At 32.7% G+C, this 25,586-nt stretch overlaps 1 protein-coding gene across 1 annotated transcript; it reads left to right on the top strand.

Moving 5' to 3' along the window:
- The first annotated feature begins 1,690 nt into the window (after nucleotides 1-1,690).
- Nucleotides 1,691-25,586, top strand: LOC139487495 (uncharacterized). Its single transcript, XM_071272343.1, has 12 exons — nucleotides 1,691-1,982; nucleotides 8,820-8,999; nucleotides 13,161-13,301; nucleotides 13,788-13,926; nucleotides 14,387-14,589; nucleotides 15,347-15,485; nucleotides 16,262-16,279; nucleotides 17,017-17,233; nucleotides 18,024-18,163; nucleotides 18,821-18,973; nucleotides 24,225-24,397; nucleotides 25,276-25,586. Exons 1-12 carry the CDS (start codon nucleotides 1,911-1,913, stop codon nucleotides 25,495-25,497), a joined length of 1,797 nt encoding a protein of 598 aa, XP_071128444.1. The 5' UTR covers nucleotides 1,691-1,910; the 3' UTR covers nucleotides 25,498-25,586.

Genomic DNA, 25,586 nt, shown 5'->3' with positions numbered 1-25,586 from the left:
CCTCTTTTCTCTGTTTCTATAATTAATGAAATAAACTTGAATTGAATTTATATTTTTATATTAAGCATGCATCTCTTGGAAGTCAATTATTCAGCCGGTCCCTCAACAAAGATAAACGCAGGAGAACTAGACTTTTATTTATATGTTCCGTTTTGAAAGCCATATAGCTGATCGTGTATTCAGGCATTTAAAACACCTTGGCATTGAAATGCAAGGGTACGGGGGACTTTAAATAAAGATTAATCAATAGAACAATTTCGTGACTGTTTAAATGTCATGATTATAAACTTATAAAAAGCTATTACATTCTTAATCTGGCGATACAGATACAATTCAAAACGATACGGACACCAACTATCCTGTTCATAATTTTAATAGTTGAGAATAAAAATGAGCTGGACATTTATGTACACTTAACCTTATACAACGGGAGTACTTGCGATTAGGACGTCCACAACTGTGTACAATAACACACAGAATGAAATTGTATATGATATTATAAGAGTAAAAAGTTTAGTTCACAACTTTTATGACTTTGTTGAATTTATTTGTCTGTTTGTTTGAACTTTTTGTCAGTTGTTTTGTATGTCTGTCATCTATGCTTACAACGTTTCGGTTGCTTGATCCAAAGCATTATCACATTATTTATTATGTCTGTTCAGGAACATATACACTATTCTCACGTCTGTTTGGGTTACTCATCCAATTTTGTCGGTCAATAATGTGTTTATGAAGAATGCAACACCGTATAGAATAGAATAGAATAGAATATTTTTATTCACCAAATTAGGGCATACAGCATACAGACAATATTATTATAAACAATAACATATGCAATACACAAACAATAAAAGATATGTAACAAGTGTTATAAAAATAATAAAATAAAATAATATACCACAGAAAATACACTCAACAAAACAGTAGCAATGTATTATTATTCAATGAATACTATGTTGACATTGACTCAAGTGCACCCGGTAAGTGTCTTTTCACTTTGAAAAAACAAACATGAGGCTGATTAGTAGTTTGTGCGGAGAAATCTCAATATAAAAAAAAACAAAACAAAAACAGTTAACCACTCGCACATTTGACTATGAGGTATACTGCAAATAACAAGTATATTTAATAAAGGATATTTAATATGACTTATCTGCAGAAAGCACCAAGAGTCGGTGCTTAAAGGGAAGTCCCTACTTTTACTTAATGCAGATGAGTCAAATTCCTAAATTATTAAAATATATTTCAAAAACATATTTTAAGATTATAGATTCTGTGTCTAGCCAGCAAAGATCATCAAGGGACGGTGCCAGAGCATTTGAAATTCTTCTTATGATCTGTGCAGGCTTAACAGGGTATCCAAATTTATATTATATATACGCCACCACGTTGATGTTAATTGTATAAATTCATTTTCTGGTCAATTACCTGAAGCCTGTAATTCTCAAACAATCGTATAAATAAAATAATAAATCCTAATGATATTAACATGAATTGTATGTAGAGATCTGTGGACTAGTATTTGATGTAATGATATTAACATGAATTGTATGTAGAGATCTGTGGACTAGTATTTGATGTATGATATACTTTTATAATATATATTTATATATATATATATGACTTGTGATTGAAAGAGCGTAAATCCTGAAGGACACCGTATATGTATGACTGCACTTCACACACGGCAGTAACCAATGAGAATAACAGTAACGTCTGTTCTGTAACATGGTGTAAATGGCCGCGGGACAACAACATTAACCGTTGTTAACTTCCCCGTAATCCATTATTTTCCATGTATTATCAATTAAAGACCAGGCCAGAACACTAAAAAAAAAGATTTGGATGTTATGTTCCTAAATAACCTCCATACCAGATATGGAGGAAGTCGACTCTAGTGGCCTCTGATCATGGGACTAATCTTCCAGGCCTTTATTTTACTACAGATTTGTGTACGGATACATTCATATCCTTTCTCGAAGGTAAGAATATTAATTTGTCCATAAACAGGCCATATTATAATTATTTGTTTATCATGCCCTCCAACCATTCTGTCAGGACAGATATTACATAACTTAACATCATTTACTAATATCTCATTTATAAAAATATTATAGCTACATGTAAAATGATTATTCCCTAAAACCTTACCCTATAGCACACTGTCAACCAGAAAAAGGGAGGACTTCGTTTCTACACTTATTTTTAATTTCCGTAAAATGACCTAAAATAGCTGGATCGCCCTTTTTATATGCACTCCCCCTATATCCCACATTTCTTTTTTTTAAAAAGATACTATGCCTCGACTGTAACTTAGTAATTTTCAAATGCAAAATTTTGAATTTTGAATAAACGTTTCAGTTACAGTAAATTAGGAATTCTTATATTGACTTGACATTAACTGTAAAAAAATTATATGTAAATCACCTACCAATATCAAATCAATGTATTTATTGAACTATATTTTAATAAATCAACACTTCTCATGACGACAGTAAAGTATATATTCAGATCATGATTTTTATTGCATTTGGGAGAATGGATGTGTTTATTTTATAATCAGTTTTACACTGTATCATTTTAGCAAAACAAAATGTTTCTGTAATATTAATTCAACGAACAAGAGAGAGACAATACAAACGTACGCATATATAATTACAGCTTAAAGGAAGAAGCAAAAAAAAGGCAAACAAATTTGGATAATCGATTAAACTCTAGGATATAGAAAATTCAGGGAATAGGGAGAAGGAGGTTTGTTTCTCAAGACGAATACGATATTACAAATCTTTAAAATTAATCATAACGTGATATCTTTTAATTGGATATCTTATTTTATCATAAACTAATGCGACGTTGCTTAATTTCCATGACAACATTATCCACCAGATTTCAAATGCGTAGAATTTAAACGCGAAAAACGGTAGGTCACCGTACGACCTTGAAATAACAAACAAAACCCACACTGTACAGTTAGTCATACAAGGCCCCCACATGGCTAAATGTAAACTAATTCAAACGAAAAACTAACGGTCTGATTATTGCGATTATTGTACAAAACAAACAAACAAAAATATATACGACAGACAGCAACAAACGTCAACCAGTTAATAAAATTGAGAATGGAAATGGGGAATGTGCCAAAGAGACAACAGCCCGACCATAGAAAAATAAACAACAGAAGGTCACCAACAGGTCTTCAATGTAGCGAGAAATTCCCGCACCCGGAGGCGTCCTTCAACTGGCCCCTAAACAAATATATACTAGTTCAGTGATAATGAACGCCATACTAATTTCCAAATTGTACACAAGAAACTAAAATTAAAATAATAAAAGACTAACAAAGGCCAGAGGCTCCTGACTTGGGACAGGCGCAAAAATGCGGTGGGGTTAAACATGTTTGTGAGATCTCAACCCTCCCCCTATACCTCTAGCCAATGTAGAAAAGTAAACGCATAACAATACGCACATTAAAATTCAGTTCAAGAGAAGTCCGAGTCTGATGTCAGAAGATGTAACCAAAGAAAATAAACAAAATGACAATAATACATAAATAACAACAGACTACTAGCAGTTAACTGACATGCCAGCTCCAGACTTCAATTAAACTGACTGAAAGATTATGATATCATCATATGAACATCAGGCACAATCCTTCCCGTTAGGGGTTTAGTATCATACCATCATAACATATATGAGAAGAACATAACCCGTGTCATGCCAACAACTGTTTTTAGAATAAATGTGTTTAGTTCCGATGCAAAGACCTTATCAGTGACTCAATATTAACGCCAAAATATGCAATCTTTAATGACTTGACAACAGTATCGTGTACATCTTTAATAATCAAACGAAATGGAAGGTAAAACAATATTGATCTACTAGTTGATATAAAGTGACAGTGACGATACATATCTCTGTGTCAACAGCTTATTATTAATCTTTAGTATCATACCATCATAACATATATGAGAAGAACATAACCCGTGTCATGCCAACAACATTTTCCTGACTTTTTTTTTTTATTATTATAACCTGCAAATTCTAGTGGTAGCGAGGAGAATACAGTGTTAAGTTTGTTTTTCATTTGTTTCGTTTGCTGTACTTATACATATCGTTTGTTCTGTGGTTTGCTCTCTTGATATTCTTAGACATAGAAAGATATGATATGAGTGCCAATGAGACAACTATCCATCCAAGTCACAATTTATATAAGTTAAACATTATACATGTAGATCAAGGTACGGGCTTCAACATACGACAACTACTGAACACCAGATTCCTGACTTAGGATGGGTGCAAACAATTACAGTGGGTTTAAACGTTTAAATCAAATAATTTTATTACCATATAAACCAAAAACATGATCTGTGACAAACATAACATATATACAAAAATACACAATACAATATTAAATTACAAAATGTATCAGTTCAAATTATTGTTTTGGGTCTCCCGTCCTCAGTTCTAATGACTGTCTTATAAAGGAAACTGTATTTTTAATTTGACTGTGAGATGTGGGGTTTAGTATTATTTTAAGTTTAAGCATGTCATCTTTAACAGTATCTTTCCACTCTGAATTGGTTTTCATTAATTAAAAATATTTGTTTCTATAAAAGTTATATTTAGGGCATTTGCGATGGAAGTGTTTTTCGTCCTCTATCTCATTACAGAATTTGCAATATCTTTGATTTCTAGGGTTCTTAAGATGTCTACCCTTTTCTTTTAAAAGAGTGTGTTCGCTAATTCTGAATTTTGTTTAAAGGGTACCAAACATTCACCCTTATCTTGTTTGTTTTGTCAGCTTATGTGCTTTTAAATTACAAAGAACATTGCTCAAAATAATAATGATAAAATAAATAATATTTATTCAGACGTTACTGCCGGTACAAGCTCATATGTTTTAAGGATATTTTGAAAACCATTTTGTGTTATCAATTTTAGAAAACAATGAATAATATTCGTATAAGTGTGATTTGAAGAAGGAATGGATTTTAAAGATTTGTTAAGTCTGCCAAGTATAACAATCCAGCCCCTCCACACCAAGTTGAGAATAGGTCCAGATTGTTATCCTTGCTTTGTAAAGAGGATCTATCCCCTATGGTAAAGATTGACATACATTTGTAATTTCGGTGGTAAAGATTGAATATTTGCATAAACTATTCATTTCTCTGAGAGAGAAAAAACAAACGGAAAGCTCAAATCTTGAAAGAAATAAGTTAGAACTTATGTGGGCGTTTTTCAATAAAAACGTACTTTCTTGTCCCAGCCACTTTAAAAAAAATGTGTTTGATCTTTGCAAGTAATTTTTGTGCAGTCAGTACATTGAATGAGATATAACATTTTTAAGCAAAGAAGCAGTTTATTTTTTAGAGGGATTGATAAGATATTGATTCCTGAATGGTCGAAAACAACCAAAATGGCATGTCCCTAGACCGCCTGTTCAACATTCATACTCTCAAATATCGTAAAAAAATGTAGAAATAAATATTAACTTTACTTAATATAAGTTCTTTATTAATTCAAAAGTATGTTTAGAGCCAACATATTTTAATAAACAGCTTTTAACATAGGATTTTTTATTTTAGAAGGTGTGTCCCTAACACAATGTCCACTACGAAACGAAGTCATTAAAACTTGCTTATAAACAGTTTTATAAAATCAATGTAATTTTTTGTTTGCAAGAGATATAAACATTAGGGTCTTACAAAAGAAGTGATGCTTTTATAACGGCAATTAAACTGTTGGTAAGAAAAATTGAGCACATCAAATGTACCAGAGTGATACCGTATTTTTGTAAATGTCCACTACGAAACGGGTCAAATCTCCTTCAGTAACTGGTTTTAAAATTATGAAAAAAATATCAGTGTACAGCTTAATAACGCTTTGATGAATACAGTCAGTCTTGTTACTATTGCAATAATGGGGTTGTGGGGAAAAAATAAAACATGTGAATACGTCCCCTACGAAACGGTCCCCTACGAAACAAGTTTGGGAGAAAAACGTTTCGTAGTGGACACTACCACTACCATGCAGTCTTTTTTTACTCTTTTTTCAATTATATTCGTGCAAAGCAAATAACAAAGGTTAGTTTCATGTAATTTTTATTATGTTTTTATTAACATAGAATAGGGTTGATGTCAACTACGAAATTTTTTGTCCACTACGAAACGGTTTTGTCAACTACGAAACGCATCAAAATGTCCACTACGTAACATGAGTTGTACCTTCATATGTGAAGTACTGTCTAATCTTTATCGATAACAAATGGTTCTCCAATTCAGAAAAAAATGAGATTTTTCTAGTATATAAAGTAAACAAACTGGAATGTCTATAGGAAACATTTAAAATTGCAAAAATATGTGTGTTTAGAAGCAGTTTCGTAGGGGACAAAAGTCCCCTACGAAACAGTACACAAATTATGAAAATAATATCATTTTAAAGAGTATTTAAGATTGCACTTTTTGTTTACAAACAGGTCTATAATAGAGGTATTCAAAATAACTCTTGAAAATAAATTTTAGACTAGTTGATTTTCCATTTTTTTAGATCTGAAAGGAACGCTTTTATTGAAAAACGCCCATGTATTGTTTCTTGAACATATAACATTCAAACGAAATCGCCCATCAAGATCAACAACTTTTACTAAAGAGACAAAAAGTATTTGAATTATTGCATATAGTTATAAAAATATTCCTTAATTTTCTGGCCTTACTGGCACAATAGGTTTACAGTGCAAAAACAAAATCTTTGAAATATAAAATATGTTTGTATAAGCTTCAGGAAAAGGACGAAAAGTGAGCTTCGCCGAGCTTTTTTCCTGTTTCGTAGCGAGTACAAATACACTTATACTTCCGGCAACGTATCATGCAATTTACAATTTTGACGCCGTTTAGTTGTTTAAATCCAAATCATTGTCTCTATTTTATTCTAAATTCGAACGTTACCACAAATTACTTAATACTTTTACTAGTTCTTCCATAGATACAATTATTTGGTTTGCAAGTTAGGCTATGTCTCAGGAGTCTGTAGTTCAATGGCTGTCGTTGTTTGTCATATTTGTTTTTAGTAAATTGTTTTGTTATATATTAGGCATTTAGTTATTCCCATTGAATTGTTTACCTTTTTCATGTCGGGGCCATATATAGCCGATCTATTTCATTGTTGAAGGCCGTATGATCGTCTATAATAGCTTACGTCAACCTTATTTGAACTTTGTGGGATAGTTGTCTCATTGACAAACATATCATATCTCCTCTACATTACCGCTTGATCAACATGTAAGCGTGGTCTAAGCTGCATTTGGCAAAACTTTTAGGAATTTTGGTCCTTTATGCTCTTCAACTTCGTACTTTATTTGGCCTTTTTCACTTTTTTAGATTCGAGCGTCACTGATGAGTCTTTTGTAGACGAAACGCGCGTCTGGCGTATATACAAAATTTAGTCCTGATATCTATGATGAGTTTATTCACATGTGCAAATATTTATTTGTGAACCTGCATGATATTTGTACAATAGTGGCTGATTAAAGGATTAAAAAACTTTATTGGTGCTGTACTTTTTCAGCATGACAGCGAGTTTGCGCGACTACAAAGTCAAATTTCAGTTATATTCGCCTGGATATTAATTCAGGTAAATCTCACGTGAAATTCACTTGAATATCGCCTCAAACGATCTTTTATGTGAAACTTACGTGAAATCAGTGCAAAAAGCCATTCGAGTTTCACGCCGGAATCTCATGTAAAACTCACGTGATTTGAAAATCACATGACTTTTTTTTCACGTGAAATTTATGTGTATTTTGAATATGAGCTTGTTCAAATAACATTTGAATTTTCAAATTTAATCAAAATAAAGAAAAATACCTTTTTTTTTAAGGTTCATGTAAATTTCAAATGAAAAGTTGCACAGGTCTTTTTGTGAATCTATATTTAGATCCTTTTTAGAGTATTACGGTAAAAAAAAAAACACGTTATAAACACAACCTTTTACCCTAGCACCTTTTTTACAGTGCAGTTTATTGCCAACAATTACCTATTACAGTGTTATAAGACTTATAAACAAAACCCGATTAAAGTGCTATCAAATCCCATGTTTACCGCTCAAGCTCTTATATGTTATCTTTAGGCCTTGCCGTAACCATTACTGCATGTGGTGGAATATACAAAACATGTACAAAATGTGTATACTGATACAAAATACAATATATCGCGTTTATTTGTTACAACGGTTTAAACGGTTTGTGAATTTACATCTGACTTCAATGAAATATATAAAAGTTTACCATAAATTCTTATGAATTATAAGTGAACTCTAAAACGTTAACCTAAACGTTATACATCAGTCTATGAATGCAAATAATCCATGACTCACTCCTGTACTTATTCTAACTTATCTAGAAGGACGTACGGTCATATATCAAATAATACTATAGTTGTAAACTTCAAAGATTGTTCTACTTTTAACTGAAATTGAAGGAATGCATTGTCCGTTTATTTTCTACTCATGAGTTTGTATGTCCCTCTGGCATCTTTTGCCTATCTATTGAACAATTTAATTCATCCATGCTATTCTAACTTATTCTGATAGGACGTATGATCATATATATGTATACTAGTATATACATATTTCAATTAATACTATAGTTGTAAACTTCTAACTTTTGTTTTACTTTAAAGGAATGATAACCATGGCGTTGTCAGTATATTTCCGACTCATGAGTTTGAAGTCCCTTTGGCACCATTCGCCTCTCTTTTAAGAATTTAATTCATCTATGCAATATAAATTTTCACTAACTATTAATTACATTTTTCACCTAACAGCGTTTTCAAAAACAGAACGAAGATACATCCTGCCAGAAACCACTTGGGTTAACATATTTATCAAAGCGCCACTTAGTAAGATATGTTGTCAGTGCCACCGAAGGTAATGCCACCAACACCAGACTTCATAGTCCCACATCCTGGTATGCCACAGGACTAGGTAGCGCCACATTTGTACAGGTAAATATAAAAACAACAACCGTAATTAAAAGTAAGACAAGTTTCCACTGGACATGCCGGAGGGCAAAATTTATACGAAACGAAGATCAGTAGAATTGGGACAGCTACCATTAACGATGCCACCAAATTGTAAAAGAAATATTACTATAGTTTAAAATAAAACTGCTTACAGTTCTTCAAACCCTAAGAGAAAATGAGATAGGACATGGACTTTCGAAACTTTTACGACAAAACATAACATAATTTAAGACCCCACAATTTCAAAGTTGCAATCGGTAGTACTATCGAAGTAGGTTGACGCAATCATATTTTAATGGAAAAAAAGATATGAAATGTTCAGTTAAGGTTTGAATATGTGTACACATACATTTCCATTATGTAAACAAATGTATATGTAGAGTATATGATTACTAGCAAGGAAGGAAGACATAGTCGTATTTTAATATTAAACTTTTGTTCACAGGATTGATGACTTGAAAACCATGCTTGTAGTAATCTAAGGACAATCTTTTTTTTACCTATATTAGATGATTGGCTTGAACTATAAACCATCACATTTGTCTATTAATGGGCCATCATCTGTTTATCACCTTACTGACAACTATATGTTATAGTTTTTATGAATCAAAATACGTCATACAGGTGGAAATTGTCATTTGTTTTAAACAAAGAAATTGCTCTAACATTTATATAACCTGTATCGTTTTCACATATTATTTTTTTTATCAAACTTGCTCTTTTAAGGTTGATTAGATAGATCTGAGATTATGTTTATGCTTTGTCAAACTATTGTGTATCATACTATTTAAAAAAAAATATACTGATACGATGCACGATTCTGGTGTCACCGAACGTTACACACTTGAAGACGTTAGCCAAAATAAGAACTTTAGAATGCAAGTTTTACAGATGGCTGTCTAAAACAAATTTTAAAGGATTGTATGAACGAAATACTAATCAAAGCAAAGAGTCAATGAGCCTTTTTTTCATGCTACAAGTTGTGCAACATTGTGAGATTTTGTTAGTATTATGCATGGAAAACAACTTTGTGTGAGTTGATAAAAAAACTTAACGATATCAAAATAAAGTATTCAAATACTTTCATAATGCGCTTCAAAAATAGAAATAAAAAACGGATCATCATACTCGGGTTTTTTTGTGTTTTTTTTTGCGGCAAACCAAATCGTTATAAATAAATATTTGCCTATGCTTAAAATTTCTATCATTTTTTAAAATAACTTCTCCTTTTCCTAATTGTGAATCCATTCCTCATTGTACTGCTGTTAAAACTTAATAGAAAAAAAAGAATCAAAATTCCAGACTTCATTGTAACTTATATATATATATATATATGTATCTCAGAGGACCATGAACATTTTATTAAGGGGGACACTAAATTTAATAAAAGGGACCCGCTCCAGTAGTTCCCTAAATGATCAACCAAATTTTCCCCACGAAAGGGGACAGAGTCCCCATGCCCCTTAAAGACACCTCTGTATCCTACCAAAACGTTATCCTTATCATAAAGTTCTATAACTGCAGTTGTTCTAGTTTTGTCTGTACCTATATATATTTATGTATACATGTAGCATGCGGATGGGCTATTCAGAGTTATTTGATTAATTTAAATCTGAAGCGACCCAGAAAAGTACTAAGGATTTATTTACATTTACAGGATTTTTTTGTCACGTTTTGTTAAAGTCTAGCGAACAAATAACCACCGAGATCATTTATTCTGATGCAGGATATTCTACATTAAAAGAGATCACGTGTAAAAGCACACTATCTTATATAATGATGTAAAATGTATACAAAAAAAAATACACGCTCGTCACATGGCTGCCTTGAAATTCATAAATTGTCTTTGCACTGAATACGGATGTAAGTACTTCGTTCTGCATTTTTCGTATCTTTTCAATAAAATTTGCCATCGACATCAAAGTCGAAATTTTCAATTTGATTATATTAAATTGGTTTATATTGATCCATTTGTTTTTATTGTAAAACTTTAAATCGTATCGAGTTGAAATAATTTTGCAAATAAATAGAAGAGAAGCTACCAAAGATCTACCTTGCATACCAAATTTTACAAAATAAAAATCCCATTTAGAAATTTCATAACTGACGATATAGATGATTTGGACTTATGTGGAGAGGTTTAACTTTTTTTTGTATACTTACCGCCTACCTCTTTCAACTGAGTGTAGTTCGGATAACGACCGAAGGATAAAAAAAATGATCGAATGTCATGCACATGCTCCAGGAAAAAAGAAACGTAACACTGGGACTGATGTAATAGGAGGGTCTGGATAGCGGTTTCTTCATTTATATATTCTTTACTATTTGCTGTTGGAATTTTATCTTTACAGTTGTGGCCGTTTATTCTCTATTCTTTATATTTCAGCACTTCATTATTCTCTGCTCTTTATTTTCTGTCCTATCTTTCCCGTTCTTTATACTTTTGCCCATTATTCAACACTTTTTGCTAATTTTACTCTATTCCGAAAACCCCATCCAGACCCTCATATAATGGTTTCCGAAAACCCCATCCAGACCCTCATATAATGGTTTCCGAAAAACCCATCCATACCCTCATATAATGGTTTCCTAAAACCCATCCAGATTCTCATATAATGGTTTCCGAAAACCCCACCGAGACCCTCATATAATGGTTTCCGAAAACTCATCCAGACCCTCATATAATGGTTTCCGAAAACCCATCCAGACCCTCATATAATGGTTTCCGAAAACCCCATCCAGACCCTCATATAATGGTTTCCGAAAACCCCATCCATATAATGGTTTCCGAAAACCCCATCCAGACCCTCATATAATGGTTTCTGAAAACCCCATCCAGACCCTCATATAATGGTTTCCGAAAACCCCATCCAGACCCTCATATAATGGTTTCCGAAAACCCCATCCAGGCCCTCATATAATGGTTTCCGAAAACTCATCCAGACCCTCATATAATGGTTTCCGAAAACCCATCCAGACCCTCATATAATGGTTTCCGAAAACCCCACCCAGACCCTCATATAATGGTTTCCGAAAACCCATCCAGACCCTCATATAATGGTTTCCGAAAACCCATCCAGACCCTCATATAATGGTTTCCGAAAACCCCATCCAGACCCTCATATAATGGTTTTTGAAATTTGTTCTTTTGATTATTCAAGGCTTCGTAACCGTTAAAAGTTAAAAGAAAATCCTTCAACTAACTGAACAAACATGATGTTACATGTACCATGTGTGATTTATTAGGCAAACAATCCGTTATTTACCGGAGCTAATGTTGCAGGGTCATTTCTTGCGAGTGATGTGGTTAAACTTAATGTGAAGTACATTACATGTATACGTTTAAGTATTTTAATACAGATTATGTAAATAACGGCAATTAATACCAAACCTTCACGTTCTTTTCTCTTGCATTTATATAAAGCATGCATAAACAAGTAAGAAAACGAAAATACAATTAGATTTTTTTACACGTTTCCAATTTAATTTGCTCATTTAAAAATCTGTTTGCTACATTTTATTATATACTATTATGTTACAAGCATATGCTGGTTGGAGGCTGACTACCACACGTTGTTCATTAAGTATAGCGTAATACAAGCTGATTCCAGTTTATTACAAGCAATGGTTGTCTCCCAAATATCTATCTTTGATTCTTTGTGTGTTATTTTTTATAAGTATTATGTCGACTCGCAGTTATATATAATGAAATTGCTGTACAACTGCTAATTCAGAAGATATGGTACAGAGCATTTCATTTCTGGATATAAAAGACCTTACAATCATCGGCTAAATAACCGAGAATATAGTCAACAGTTAGTATCATATAAACATTATAACTTTCCGGGGGTGAAAGCATGAAAAATGACTCGTGTGAATACATTTTTGAACAAGTTTTAAACGCACTTCAGGTCATAACAGGTCATGTCAAATGGAATTTAAAACCAAACGAACTTAGGAATATAATTGTATAGGAATATGTGAAATGATAATATATATGAAACAAACTTTATTATGATTATGAAAAAACTAATTACGAAAAAGATGTGAAATAATCATGTGACATAATTTGAATAACCCATACTTGTATCAGGAATATTTAATCAAGAATATTGTAATTTTTAAACAATCTTTATATTATAGGTTCGTATGTTGGAACCAATACTTGTCTCAGGATTGTCAATTCAAGGAGATTTGAAACATTCCCTTTGGGTTACCTCCCTTTACGTAACTTACAGTTTAGATTGTGATATATTTATTCCCTTTAGTGATGATCAGTATATGGTAAGTATTTTTATACAGAAGAGCAGACATTTAAGTACTATTTAACTGGATACGTTCTTTTAATCATTTTTTTTTGTATGCAACTTTAAAAAATACAATGCTTACATCCACTTCATTTAAACTTTAGTGGATAGTTGTCCCATTGTCTCCTTATTTCAATAATGAACACGATTTGTTTTTATCAAAATTGCATGATTGAAACCTGTATTGCATGACGTATATTGTAATATAGGTTGTATCTAGTATTCCTATGCTAAATTCTATTGTGTTCTTATATAATAGGAAACAGAGGACATCCATGTCTCATCTACTAGATGTACTTGAATTTCAAATATAAAGAAATATGCTTAAAATGTTTACTGCTTTACATTTCAATTTGTATATTTGGAGATACTTCGTTTCACTGCCCCGTTTCCTAACACACCTATCATATTACAGTTATGTGCCATTTAATCAAACATAATAGTCTGCAAGATTCTACTTCAGATATTCCCTGGGAATGCTGATGGAAATTCGCTGTCAGTTATATTTTTTGACCGTGTGTTTACTGCCAAATGTTTACGAGTAATACCAGTCACTCGTCATGGCGATACAACAGCTATGCAAATGGAGGTTTATGGATGTGGTGAGTTTATGTTATAGACAAGGCAAGCCGTTGGAGAATGTTTTCCCTTTTTGGAAAAAATTATCAACGTTAATGAAATAGTTTTGAATATAAATTTTTTAGAGTCTTTAAAATCATTATTAATTCTCAAACGTCTTGCCATAAAGTTATTTCTTTTTGCAGTTTATCTATAAAATTTTGATGTGCCCATTTTATTTTCTGTAGAAAAAAATAATCATTACGTTTTTTCAAAACTTTGGCCTTTTAGAATTCAGCATACTTTTTCTTTTCAAATTCTCGTTTACAAATACAGGATTTCAAAGGGGAAAGAGCACAAGTATAAATAAAGGGATGAATGGCAGTCTGAAATAATTAAAACGTACTGGAAACTTTATTGACGTTAAAGTTTTAGTCGCATTTCTTTTATTTTACTGAAGTATATATAATGAAATAATAAAAATATATGTTTTATTTTTGATAGTTGCCAGAAAATGTGCTGAACCGCTACATCCATTGTGGTATATAAATCGTAGGACGGGTGAATTTGAGACCAAGTTCCAATCAGAACAGATCGTCATGGCGTTATCTATACTTCCGGGTGTCGTAAATGACCATGGATACATCATATCATACAGCAGAACATGTACAGATTATAAACTTATCGCAGAAAATGGCAGACCCAAAGTAAGCTGCTGTTTTTATTTTGTAGTCTATATTTTCTACTATTTCATCTTGTCGGGCAAATGGGTCTACGAGTCAGTGTACTTCCGGATTTAGATATTTCATTCAAATATCAGGTCAGCCGACTGTTGTCGTTCTAAGTCTTAATCTTTTTTAAAATACAAATGCACTTCCGGTTTAAGATACTCCATTCATTGCATGGTCATGAAATTGTAGTAGATCTCCGTCTATAGCCTCTGTATAACACATATGTACTTCTGGATTTAGATATTTCATTAATTTTATAATCATGATACTGTAGCTCATCTTCGTCTACATCCTGTATATGGTACATGTACTTCCGGTTTTAGATATTCCATTCATTGTATGGTCAATAAATCGTAGTAAATATCCGTTTGCATCCTGTAAAAGAAATATATGTACTTCCGGTATGGATATTTCATTAATTTAAGAAGCATGAGATTGTAGTATATATCCGTCTACAGCCTGTGTACATGTTCTTCCGGTTTTGAATAATCCATTCATATTAGAATCACGAGTGAAGTATATCTTCGTCTAGAGCCTGTGTATTACATATATGTACTTCCAGTTTTAGATATTCCATTCACTTTTATATGCTCATGTGTTTATAGTAGATCTCCACCTATAGTCTGTGTATAATACGTACTTGCTGTTTTAGATATTCCATTCATTTTATGGTCATGAGATTGTGGTAGATCTTCGTCTATAGTCTGTGTATAATATGTACTTGCTGTTTTAGATATTCCATTCATTTTATGGTCATGAGATTGTGGTAGATCTCAGTTTACATCCTATCAGAGCAATGTGTCTACGAATCAGTGCTGGCAACAGAAATGCTTCTGATACAACGGGTTTTCATGTCTACCTCAGTGGATGTCGTAAGTTTAATTAAGTTTTTAAAAGAATTCAAGATTTTCTCATTCTGTGGTAGACCAATTGGTGGATTGTGCCTTTTGCTTATATGCCAAGTTGTTGTCACTTTGACACATTTCCCGTTTCGATCATTCTCAATTTTATTAGTTATTCTTATTGAAGGAAACAAAATTAGCCATCAATCATGTTATTCACAAAGTCAACACAAATTTAAATTACTATTCCAAAACTGTAAAAGTGGGACAAAAGATACCAGACAGTCAAACTCACAGATCGAAAATAAACTGACAACGCCATGGCTAAAATGAAAAAGACAAACAGACAAATAATAGTACACATGACACAACATAGAAAACTAACGACTTTGCAACACAAACCCCACCGAAAAATGGGGGTGATCTCAACACTTACATTCAACATCATTCTTTATTTGGGCTTTTTAACATTTTTTGATGCGAGTGTTACTGATGAGTTTGTCCATGGATTTACGAGAGTTTTGAACAGCGGTATACTACTGTTGCCTTTATTTTTGTAGACCAAACGTGCGCCTGGCGTAAATATAACATTTCAATCCTGGTATCTATGATGAGTTTATTTATTCACTTAAACAATCTACGTAAGGTACAATACGTGCGAAAGATCTAAACATAAGGTGATATGATAGGATTGCCAATGAGACAATTATCCACTGGAGTCTAAATGCTAAATGTCTAGGCTGTAATTTATCTTTACATTGCTTTATTTATTATTTCATTTGTAACAAAACATGTATTTTTTTCAGGTATATTTAACAGAGATGGTAAGTTGTTAGTTTACACCTTCGATTCTAAACAAGTTCTTTTTAGAATTTTGTTACTACATAGAAATGACAATTTCACATTTGGGAATCTGAAATCGTGTTATGAGCATCCTAAAGCGGTAAATGGATATTTAGTTAATTCACTTATATTTAAATGCAGATGGCTAAATTTGATTTTCTAAAATTTAGCATTGATATCGATGTGATTAGAAATCCTCACAATAAACTTTCCTGGCTAATCAAATTATGTTGTAGATACTGACATAGCTTTGTCAATGGACTGAACAAATCTGTACATGGAAACAGATACCCATAGCATTCCCCAGTCGGAAAGGGTTAGAAATATCAGCTTTTGGAAGTCTGTCATTCGACTGTATAACCAATGTTAAAGAGACATCTTCGTATGGCTAAGCTGGACATCATTAATCCACTAAGAACTTGCTCATCAAATTAAATTAATTCAGACTTTCTTTTTTATCATTTTTATAATTTGCAAAATATTATGATGTAAAATAGTTATGGACACTTTTTGTGGTATCTGTTGTCGGGTTCCGATATTCATGTTCAGTTTAAACGTTATTTGTGCATCATAAACAACTAGAAAACTGTACACATTTTCTTTATAAGCAGTCGGTTATTTTTGATGAAAGTAATATTTTATTATTTAATATCGCTAGAGGCTCAAAATATCATTGCCCCAATATTATACTTAATTTTGATTTTACTTTTTACAATAGAACCACTAGACAGATGTGGAACATCTCGCTATCACCATGATATTCGACAGAAACGTGTGATTGGAGGAATCCATTCTGTACCGGGTGAGTGGCCATGGCTGGTGTCGCTACATTTCATGGGATTTCATTCCTTTTCAAACAATACTGGATATCCACACCTTTGTGGGGCCTCTCTGATTCACCCAGAATGGGTCCTGTCAGCAGCACACTGTTTTGAGTAGGTAATTTATTATTGATTTTGGTGCACTGTCATTGACAGAAAACAAAAACAAGCGATGTTTTGTCATGTTTGAAAAAAATAACTTTGTGGTTGCTGTAAAATCTGTTGTGTGTCCAACTTTCGGTACACGCCCCAATATATATCAAAAACTTGGAACATTTCACTGAACCATTTTGACAAATCAAGCCAAAACACATTCTCTCTTAAAGAGATTTTGAACATTATAAATAGTACCTGTTTGCACTTGGCAGGTAAAAAACATTTTGAAACATTCAAAAAATTATGTCAACACGCTTCTTTTTTTTCAATCCGATAAAAAAAACTTTGAAATGTAAAAGGGAAAGAAAACAATAAAATAGGAAAACTATAATTAAAGAAAACTTTATTGACCAAAGAAAAAAAAAGGTTCATTAAATTTGGGGTCTACTGTATATAGTTTCGAGCTATAGTTTATTTGTTAGTTGTTTAAAACATTCTTTTGCCACTAATTTCAGTATAAAATTATACATCAAAAGATACCAGTCAGTTTTATAGTGGTTTAATGAATTTTGAGACAAAGATATTAAAATCTGAACCTGAACATTAATTCAATATTTGTTTATACATGAATAGTTTTTTTTTTCTTCTAAAGTGTGGCATAAGAGAGGAACGTTAGTTCATATTCTAAAGTTTAGTTTAATGAATTTGTTATCTTACATCTCTAAAAGGGAACAAAAATTGAATGATATATGCCTTTATCAATATAATCTCTGTATACTATTATATACTTGTAATTATTTTTTGTCAGTGAACGTGTAGCACCAGGTTCTTCTAGTCCTCTAAACTGGCAGGTGGTTGTTGGAGAACACAGCCAGACCGGATATGACGGGACAGAACAGATCATACAGATTGATTACATCATCAAACATAACACATTTAGCATCGGCGGTAAGTGCACATCTTTTTAATGGATTACACAATAAAAGTTATCAAAAAAAGTGGCAGTAAGTCAGGATAATGGCCATTGTTATATTATAGTTCGTTTCTGTGTGTGTTACATTTCTCCCCTTATATTTGATGTGTTTCTCTCAATTAAGTTTGTAACCCAGATATGGTTTTTTTTCTCAATCGATTTACGAATTTCGAACAGCGGTGAACTACTGTTGCCTTTATTTACATTGTACATTAATGACATTGAAAACGCCTATGTCGAAGTAAAAAACTCATGGGCAAAAATTAAAAGAAACACGACGAAAAGACCAACAAAACAGAACACCAGAAAGAAGACAAAAAGATAGAGATCGTTAAATGTACGATATAGAGCGATGTAAACTTCAAACGTTATGATAATGGCAATCTTGAAATCTCGTCTCTTTTTTTTCGTCAAATTACTTCTATTTAAATTTTTTCTGTAGCAGTTTTGAATCATTATAAATGGTGGTTAAATATCGCATATAAACAAATATTCAAATTAATAGCTGAAACTACGGAATCCGTAATTAAAGAATCTCACTTTTATCAACATTGAATCAATATTAAAACTAATATGTACCTTCTTAATCAAAACTGAATATACAATGATATGTTATCTATATTTTATTTTAGTGGACAAACCAATCTTACAAGATATTGCTTTGCTGAAATTAAAATCCCCTGCAATAATGACTGACTATGTGAATATTGTGTGCTTAGACGCATATGATTCCTTTCCACCAGGGACACCTTGTGTAGCAGCAGGATGGGGACAAAATACTGTGGGTAAGAAAACATTTCTGTATTCTGCATATATATATAATATATATATATATAAACAAGTCTAAATTGAAAACTACGTTCTAACCTATGATTGCGTTGGATAAAAACCGCAATTTCTATACGTGTGCATGTAAAACAAATTAATTATTTCGTTGTAGAAGGGTCTAAATACAGCACAAACAACATTTCCAAAAAGACCAAAAAAGTGAAAAAAGTATATTTAAACATAACGCATTTGACTAACAGGTCGAACAACTGATGTTCTTTAACCCTGCTGACTGCCATTGGCGATTGCCATATAAAATTGATCACAAGATGTAACAAAGTGGTTTAATACTAAACAGAAAACAATAAACTTGTGGCCAAGATATTGTGCCACAAACATATGATGTCAATATTTTTTTTGTACACCAGATCCGAATTTCGACAATAAATGTCTCTTCAGGGATGTAAGGGATCGAAACGGTATAAGGTAGATCATAAGTTTATACTTTTTGAGACAGAATTTTCTTTTGCCAAAATGAAGATTTTACTACGCTTTTTTCAAAAATATAATAAAAAATATGGGTCACCGTGCAATTTTTCAAGCTATGAGACGTTGAAAATTGCCTAAATTTGGTTAGAATGTTAATGAAAAACACATTTGTGAGCATAAAAAAAATTCTATGAGAAGGAATTTTTAAATAAACTGTGAGAAGATAGGTTTTATTATATGTTTTAAGAACATAAAAATAAAAAATGGTGTCACCGAACTTGTTTTCTTGCTACAAGTAAAAATAAAAAATCCCTATTAGTCCAGTATAATTTTTTTACTAAAAGAGTTATTTCCCCCGCAATCCTCTTAAATGGCTCATTTGACAAAATGATTCTAAAAACAACAAAAAAAGGATATCTGTTTAAATATTTTGAATAATACAATACATCACCAAGTTTTCTTTATATAAACAAACAGTCTAACCATTAAATTGCAAATCTTTCTCCGAATTTGCAGATTTGGTCAAATAACTAGACCGATTTTGTACAATTCAAGGTGGCGGTATACATTAAATGTACAGTACGATAGACTCTTGAATACCGACCGTGCAAGGGCTGTATAGCCAGTCAAGGTCGTTAAAAACTTCCATTTGTAGACGCTTGAATACCGACCGTACAAGGGCTGTATAGCCAGTCAAGGTTGTTAAAAATTTGAAATTTGAAGTTAAAGTCTGAAATATAAAAAAAAAAAAAAAAAAAAAAAAAAAGGAAGTTAAACATTTGTTGTAGACTTTTAAGAGTCAATATAGGATGAACGAATCACATAAACCGGAGGGAAAATATGATACAAGCCCAAACAAAAAAATAAACAAGTCTAAATTGAAAACTACGTTCTAACCTATGATTGCGTTGGATATATTTAAGAATTGAATGCTCTTTTTTGTAAATTTATTGGGGTGTAAAAGCGTTGACCGAAGTACATTTTGTATGAAGCGCGGAAGCGCTTCATACTAAAAATGTGCGCACGGTCAACGCTTTTACAACCCTATAAAGTTACAAAAAAAGCATTCAATACTTATAATTACATTTTTACCTATAAGATCACGAAAACACGCCTTTTATCAAGTTTTTGTTTCATTTACCTGTGCACTTTATTGTGGAACCTCGTGTCATCATGAATGAAAAGTTACATTGAGTAATGCAATTGATTAAGGAATATCACGAGATTGCTAGTTAGCCAATCAGAATAACGTATTATAATGAAACATACATCTAATGTAATTATATATATATATCAGTTCGACCTGGAAATATTTGATTTATGGAATTGACTTTCTATTAAAAATCATGTAATAACTAAAATACCAATCTCCAAATGAAATCCAAAAACGGAAAATCCATAAAAACTTAGCAAAACAAACAACGATATCAACTAACGGAGAATGGAAAAGAACTGTCAATTTCTTGTCTTTGTTCATGTATTTTCCGAGGAAAATGATGGTATTATAGCTTACTTAGATAAAGGCAATAGTAGTATACCGCTGTTCAAAAGACAGAAATCGACTGCGAGATAACAAATCCGGGTAACAAACCAAACCGAGAGAAAGACATCACCTATAAGAGGAAAGCAACGACACAACAGAAACACTGAAGTGAAAACCAAATATAAACGACAATGCAACATACTTATAAACTATTAGATAACGACTGACATATTCCTCACTCGGTATTTCTTCAACAATTAAACTGTAAAACAAATAAATCATGTTCATATGGTTGCTTTAAACTTAAATCATATAAATAAACGGGGTGATTAATTATCTGTACTTTGACATACGAATAGAAAATTAAAAAAAAAGAATTACAACTTCAAACGATAAGACTAATGCCCGCGTCACACTGTCCCGATTTTTATATACGATGGACACCCGAATGCGAAAATTTTAAGTTCGTACGAAGTTGGTCCCGATCTCGTTAAAATACCAAAAAGTGACCGAAGCAAGTACGATGAATAACGAAGTCTATACGATGGTGCCGAAATTATATACGATAGCAAAAGCTGGACATACGAAGGTTAATCGAAGACGGGTATTTAAGCTTCATATCTCAGCCGAAGCCTTCACGATGGATCACGAAGGCTACCCGATGGATTACGATGATGGCGCGATGGTCATACGATGTCTAAAAGACGTCGTGTACAGCTTACGATGCATTTAAATAATATGCCGAAGGCATCACGCGTTTTAAATTGTTTGATCAATATTGAATATATATTATATTTGACTTTAAAGTTCAAAGGTCAAGGTCACAGTGGCAGTTGTAATACAAGGCAATATCACCCTTGTGGACACTCTAAAACCAATATACTTCAAAAAAATTTAACCACATTTGGTATATTGTTCCTCCTTGTAATGATCTGACATTATTTACGTTCAAGGCCAAAGGTCAAGGTCATGCAGATGGACTTGTTTTTTCTCCTTGAAATAGCATAATACACAGAAATTTGGTTGCTCATTTTTTTGCCTGCTGGTCTGCTGGTTCTAAAGACAATATTAAAGGTATTTCCAGTTACTGAATGTTTTGGTTGATTTCTAAAAAAATAGTTTATGTATCAAATATGCATATTCATTTTATCATTTTCTGCATGTGTCATATACAAATATAGTGTTCATATTTGTCCCCAATATGTTACATACGAGGGGATGCCACACTCGGCATTGCCTTGTTTGAACTGTAAAATGTGTGCACTAGTCTGAATAATCACCCATAATTATGCTCATGTTTACTGATCTATCTTAAAGGTAAGGTAATGGGTTCGTTGATCCCTTTTATTCAAAAAGAGCTCTTTCCAGGAGAATATCATAATAATATAGACAAAAGGAAGGATGTGGGGAAAGCAACAAATGCGGCAAAATATGACATATAGAAAACAAAATGGTAATGGAGTAAACATTCGTGTGAGAACAACTCAGACGATACATAAAAAATCAGAATAATGAAGAAAAAGTTGGTTTCCCTATATACGTGTACCTGCAGTGTTGGTGTACGAGGCGCGTTTTTGATTTTCATTATGTTACTTGATATGAAAAATTGACAAAAAATAATATTTTACTTGTAAAAGTAAATCCTAAGCCTGTAATAGCTGCTCTTCTTGTTACATTTGAATTAATAGAAACAACGCTGTCGCCTTTCTTGTTCTCATAGAATCATATGATATGAGCTCCATGTTTTGTGAACGTCTTTCTTAACTGTCGTATTAGACTGACCAGTGCATATCGCGCATGGCACTTTAAATGTGTTTTAGCGCGAAAATTAACTTACATTTAGCTGGATTTATTGCCGTCGTAGTTCCATCTTGTCGCCTTCGTACTTTTATTCGATGGCAACACGACGGGATTACGAGGTCTTCATGAAGTCGTGTTGCCATCGTAAGACCTTCGGGTAGCTTCGTGATTCATTCGTGTAGACATCGTAATTTCAAAACTGCCCGATGGAAACGATGGAAACACGAATGCAATACGATGTTCAAAGATGCATTCCCGGTGACATTACGATGGTGAGGATGGTGATACGAACTCAATACGAACCCTCAACATCGGACGCACTTTCGGGGATTTTTTAACATGTTAAAAAATTTAGAACCCTTCCCGAAGTTGTCCCCGAAGGCTAGAAAAAGTGGCCGATGGTTCTACGATTGTTAAAGATGGCACTACGAATAGCCCGATCTGGATACGATCAGTCCCGATTTTGAAAATTTTCATATTCGTGTTGCCATCGGCGTAAAAATCGGGACAGTGTGACACGGGCATTAACCAATAACCCTGCTTTTAAATGACTGTTGTATATATAGTTCCGTTAGATTTACAAAATTATGTGAATATCACAAACAGACGTTACCGGTTTATGTGACAATAATTGAAATTCAGCTAAACGTGGACAAATATACTTTAGATATACAACTCTTCACCTTATATCCTTTTTATAAGTCTTAATTTGATAATAATTTTTTTTACTTATCGTTAGCCATGCATGCACGGAAGAAAACGTTCAGTAGAACTAGCAATAATGTTAGCAAGGGCCTTAGTTAAATTCGCGTTACTTGTACAATAAGGTTAACGATTTGTAGTATTCTAAAATGCTATTATACCCGTCAGAAAATTTTATATAAGCGCATTTACTTCTCACTTCTGAAAAAACACGTTAGCAAAGTATCAAGGTTTAAATCTTAAATAATTCTAAACTGTTCAAAATTTGTAAAATTCAGTTATTAACCCCTGAAAGATGTAATTTTGTTTGAACAAAACAAAAGAAAAGACAACAAAGCAAATTCATGCAACACAGAAGAAAAACCACAGCAACACAAACTAAATCAAATACTGGGGGTCGAAAGAGTAGTCAGCTCCTGCCCTACTAGTGACACCCGTCGTTTTAGTCCTATAAAAGTTGAGATACGTAGATATTATGCATCAGTTCAAATAAAAAGAGACACAATAATTATATAAAACAAAACAAAACATTCAATAAACTCTGTTACTCAATATAGATATCAGGATTGAAATTTTGTATTTGCGCGCATTTCGTCTACAAAAGACTCATCAGTGACTCTCGAATCTAAAAAAGTTAAAAAGGCAAAAAAAAGTACGAAGTTGAAGAGCATTGAGCAGCAAACAGTCAAACATATCAAATGTAAAACAATTCCAAAAGGTCCGATACAGGTATCAGTGTTCAGACTTCATATTTACAGGACACATTTTCAACACAATCAATTTATACATTTCAGTTGGCAAAGGTGTAAAGCTCCCTCTACACGCCCGAATTCCAATTTTACCACCTGACGAATGTCATCGTAGATACAACGCACTTCCTGATGGTCACGTGGCCAAGAATGCAGTCTCTATAGAATCATCTGTCATTTGTGCCACTGCAGACGGCGACGGAAATGATTCATGCCAGGTGAGATATGTTAAATGTTAACGATACATATTAATAAATAGACCTTACTTCAACAACTTCAGTTGACGCATTAGCACAAAAAGGCTATAGTGCGTTCAGAAAAGGCTGTGACAAGTATTGTTCAACACAATATATGTTTGATGTTTTACATGTTATGTTTAGATTTGAGAGGTACTTTTATTTTTTTTGATGAATTCATTACCTTTTCTAATTTGAACAAAAGATAGAAAAAGGCAACAGTAGTATACCGCTGATCAAACTCATAAATCCATGGACGAAAAACAAAATCGAGGTAAAAAAACTAAAACTGAGAGAAACGCATTAAATATAAGAGGAGAACAACGACACAACACTACAATGTAACACACACAGAAACGGACCAAGCATCAGACAAAATCCCACGAGAATAACAAATATAACATCAAAAACCAAATACATGAATTTGGGATAGACAAGTACCGTGACACGTCTTATCGCAATGTGAATTTACAATCAAAAATAAGAGAAAACAAACGACGCAACGTTAAAATGTAACACACACAGAAAAGAACTATAATATAACAATGGCCATATTCCTGACTTGGTACAGGACATTTTTAAAGGAAAAAATGGTGGGTTGAACCTGGTTTTGTGGCATGCCAAACCCCACTTTTTAACCATGAACTCAATAGTAAACAATAACAATACGTAAACAAATAAATTAAGCATCTCATGTTAGGCATACATCTTACATGTTGTATATCCATAAGCACGTCTTCTTTTGGGTTGTTTATTACTCTACCTAATACCATTAATATATTCATATGTAAACATATTTTGATGTTTAATGAACTGATAATGTATGTTAGAAATATCAATTAAAATTGTTCTTTTTTAAGGGGGATTCAGGAGGACCGTTAGTCTGTAGGTCGGGAGACCAATGGGTACAAGTTGGTATTGTATCATTTGGTTATGACTGTGGTAATTCTCAGTATCCAGGTATCTACACAAAGATACATCATTATATCGACTGGATAACAATGACTATTCGTGATCACTCGGACCCTAACGTCTCATACATGTGGCTGAATCGTAACAGAACTATGCCTTCAATTTTCTGATTATGACTTCAGGTTTAGTTTGTTTAGATTGTATTATTTATTGCCTATTTGAAATATATTTACTTTAACAACAAATTATGTAACGTCAA

The sequence above is a fragment of the Mytilus edulis genome, chromosome 9 (assembly GCF_963676685.1).
Source record: "Mytilus edulis chromosome 9, xbMytEdul2.2, whole genome shotgun sequence".
Taxonomy (NCBI): domain Eukaryota; kingdom Metazoa; phylum Mollusca; class Bivalvia; order Mytilida; family Mytilidae; genus Mytilus; species Mytilus edulis.
Note: the sequence above shows the minus strand (reverse complement) of the source record. Positions and strands in the feature narration are given on the sequence as shown.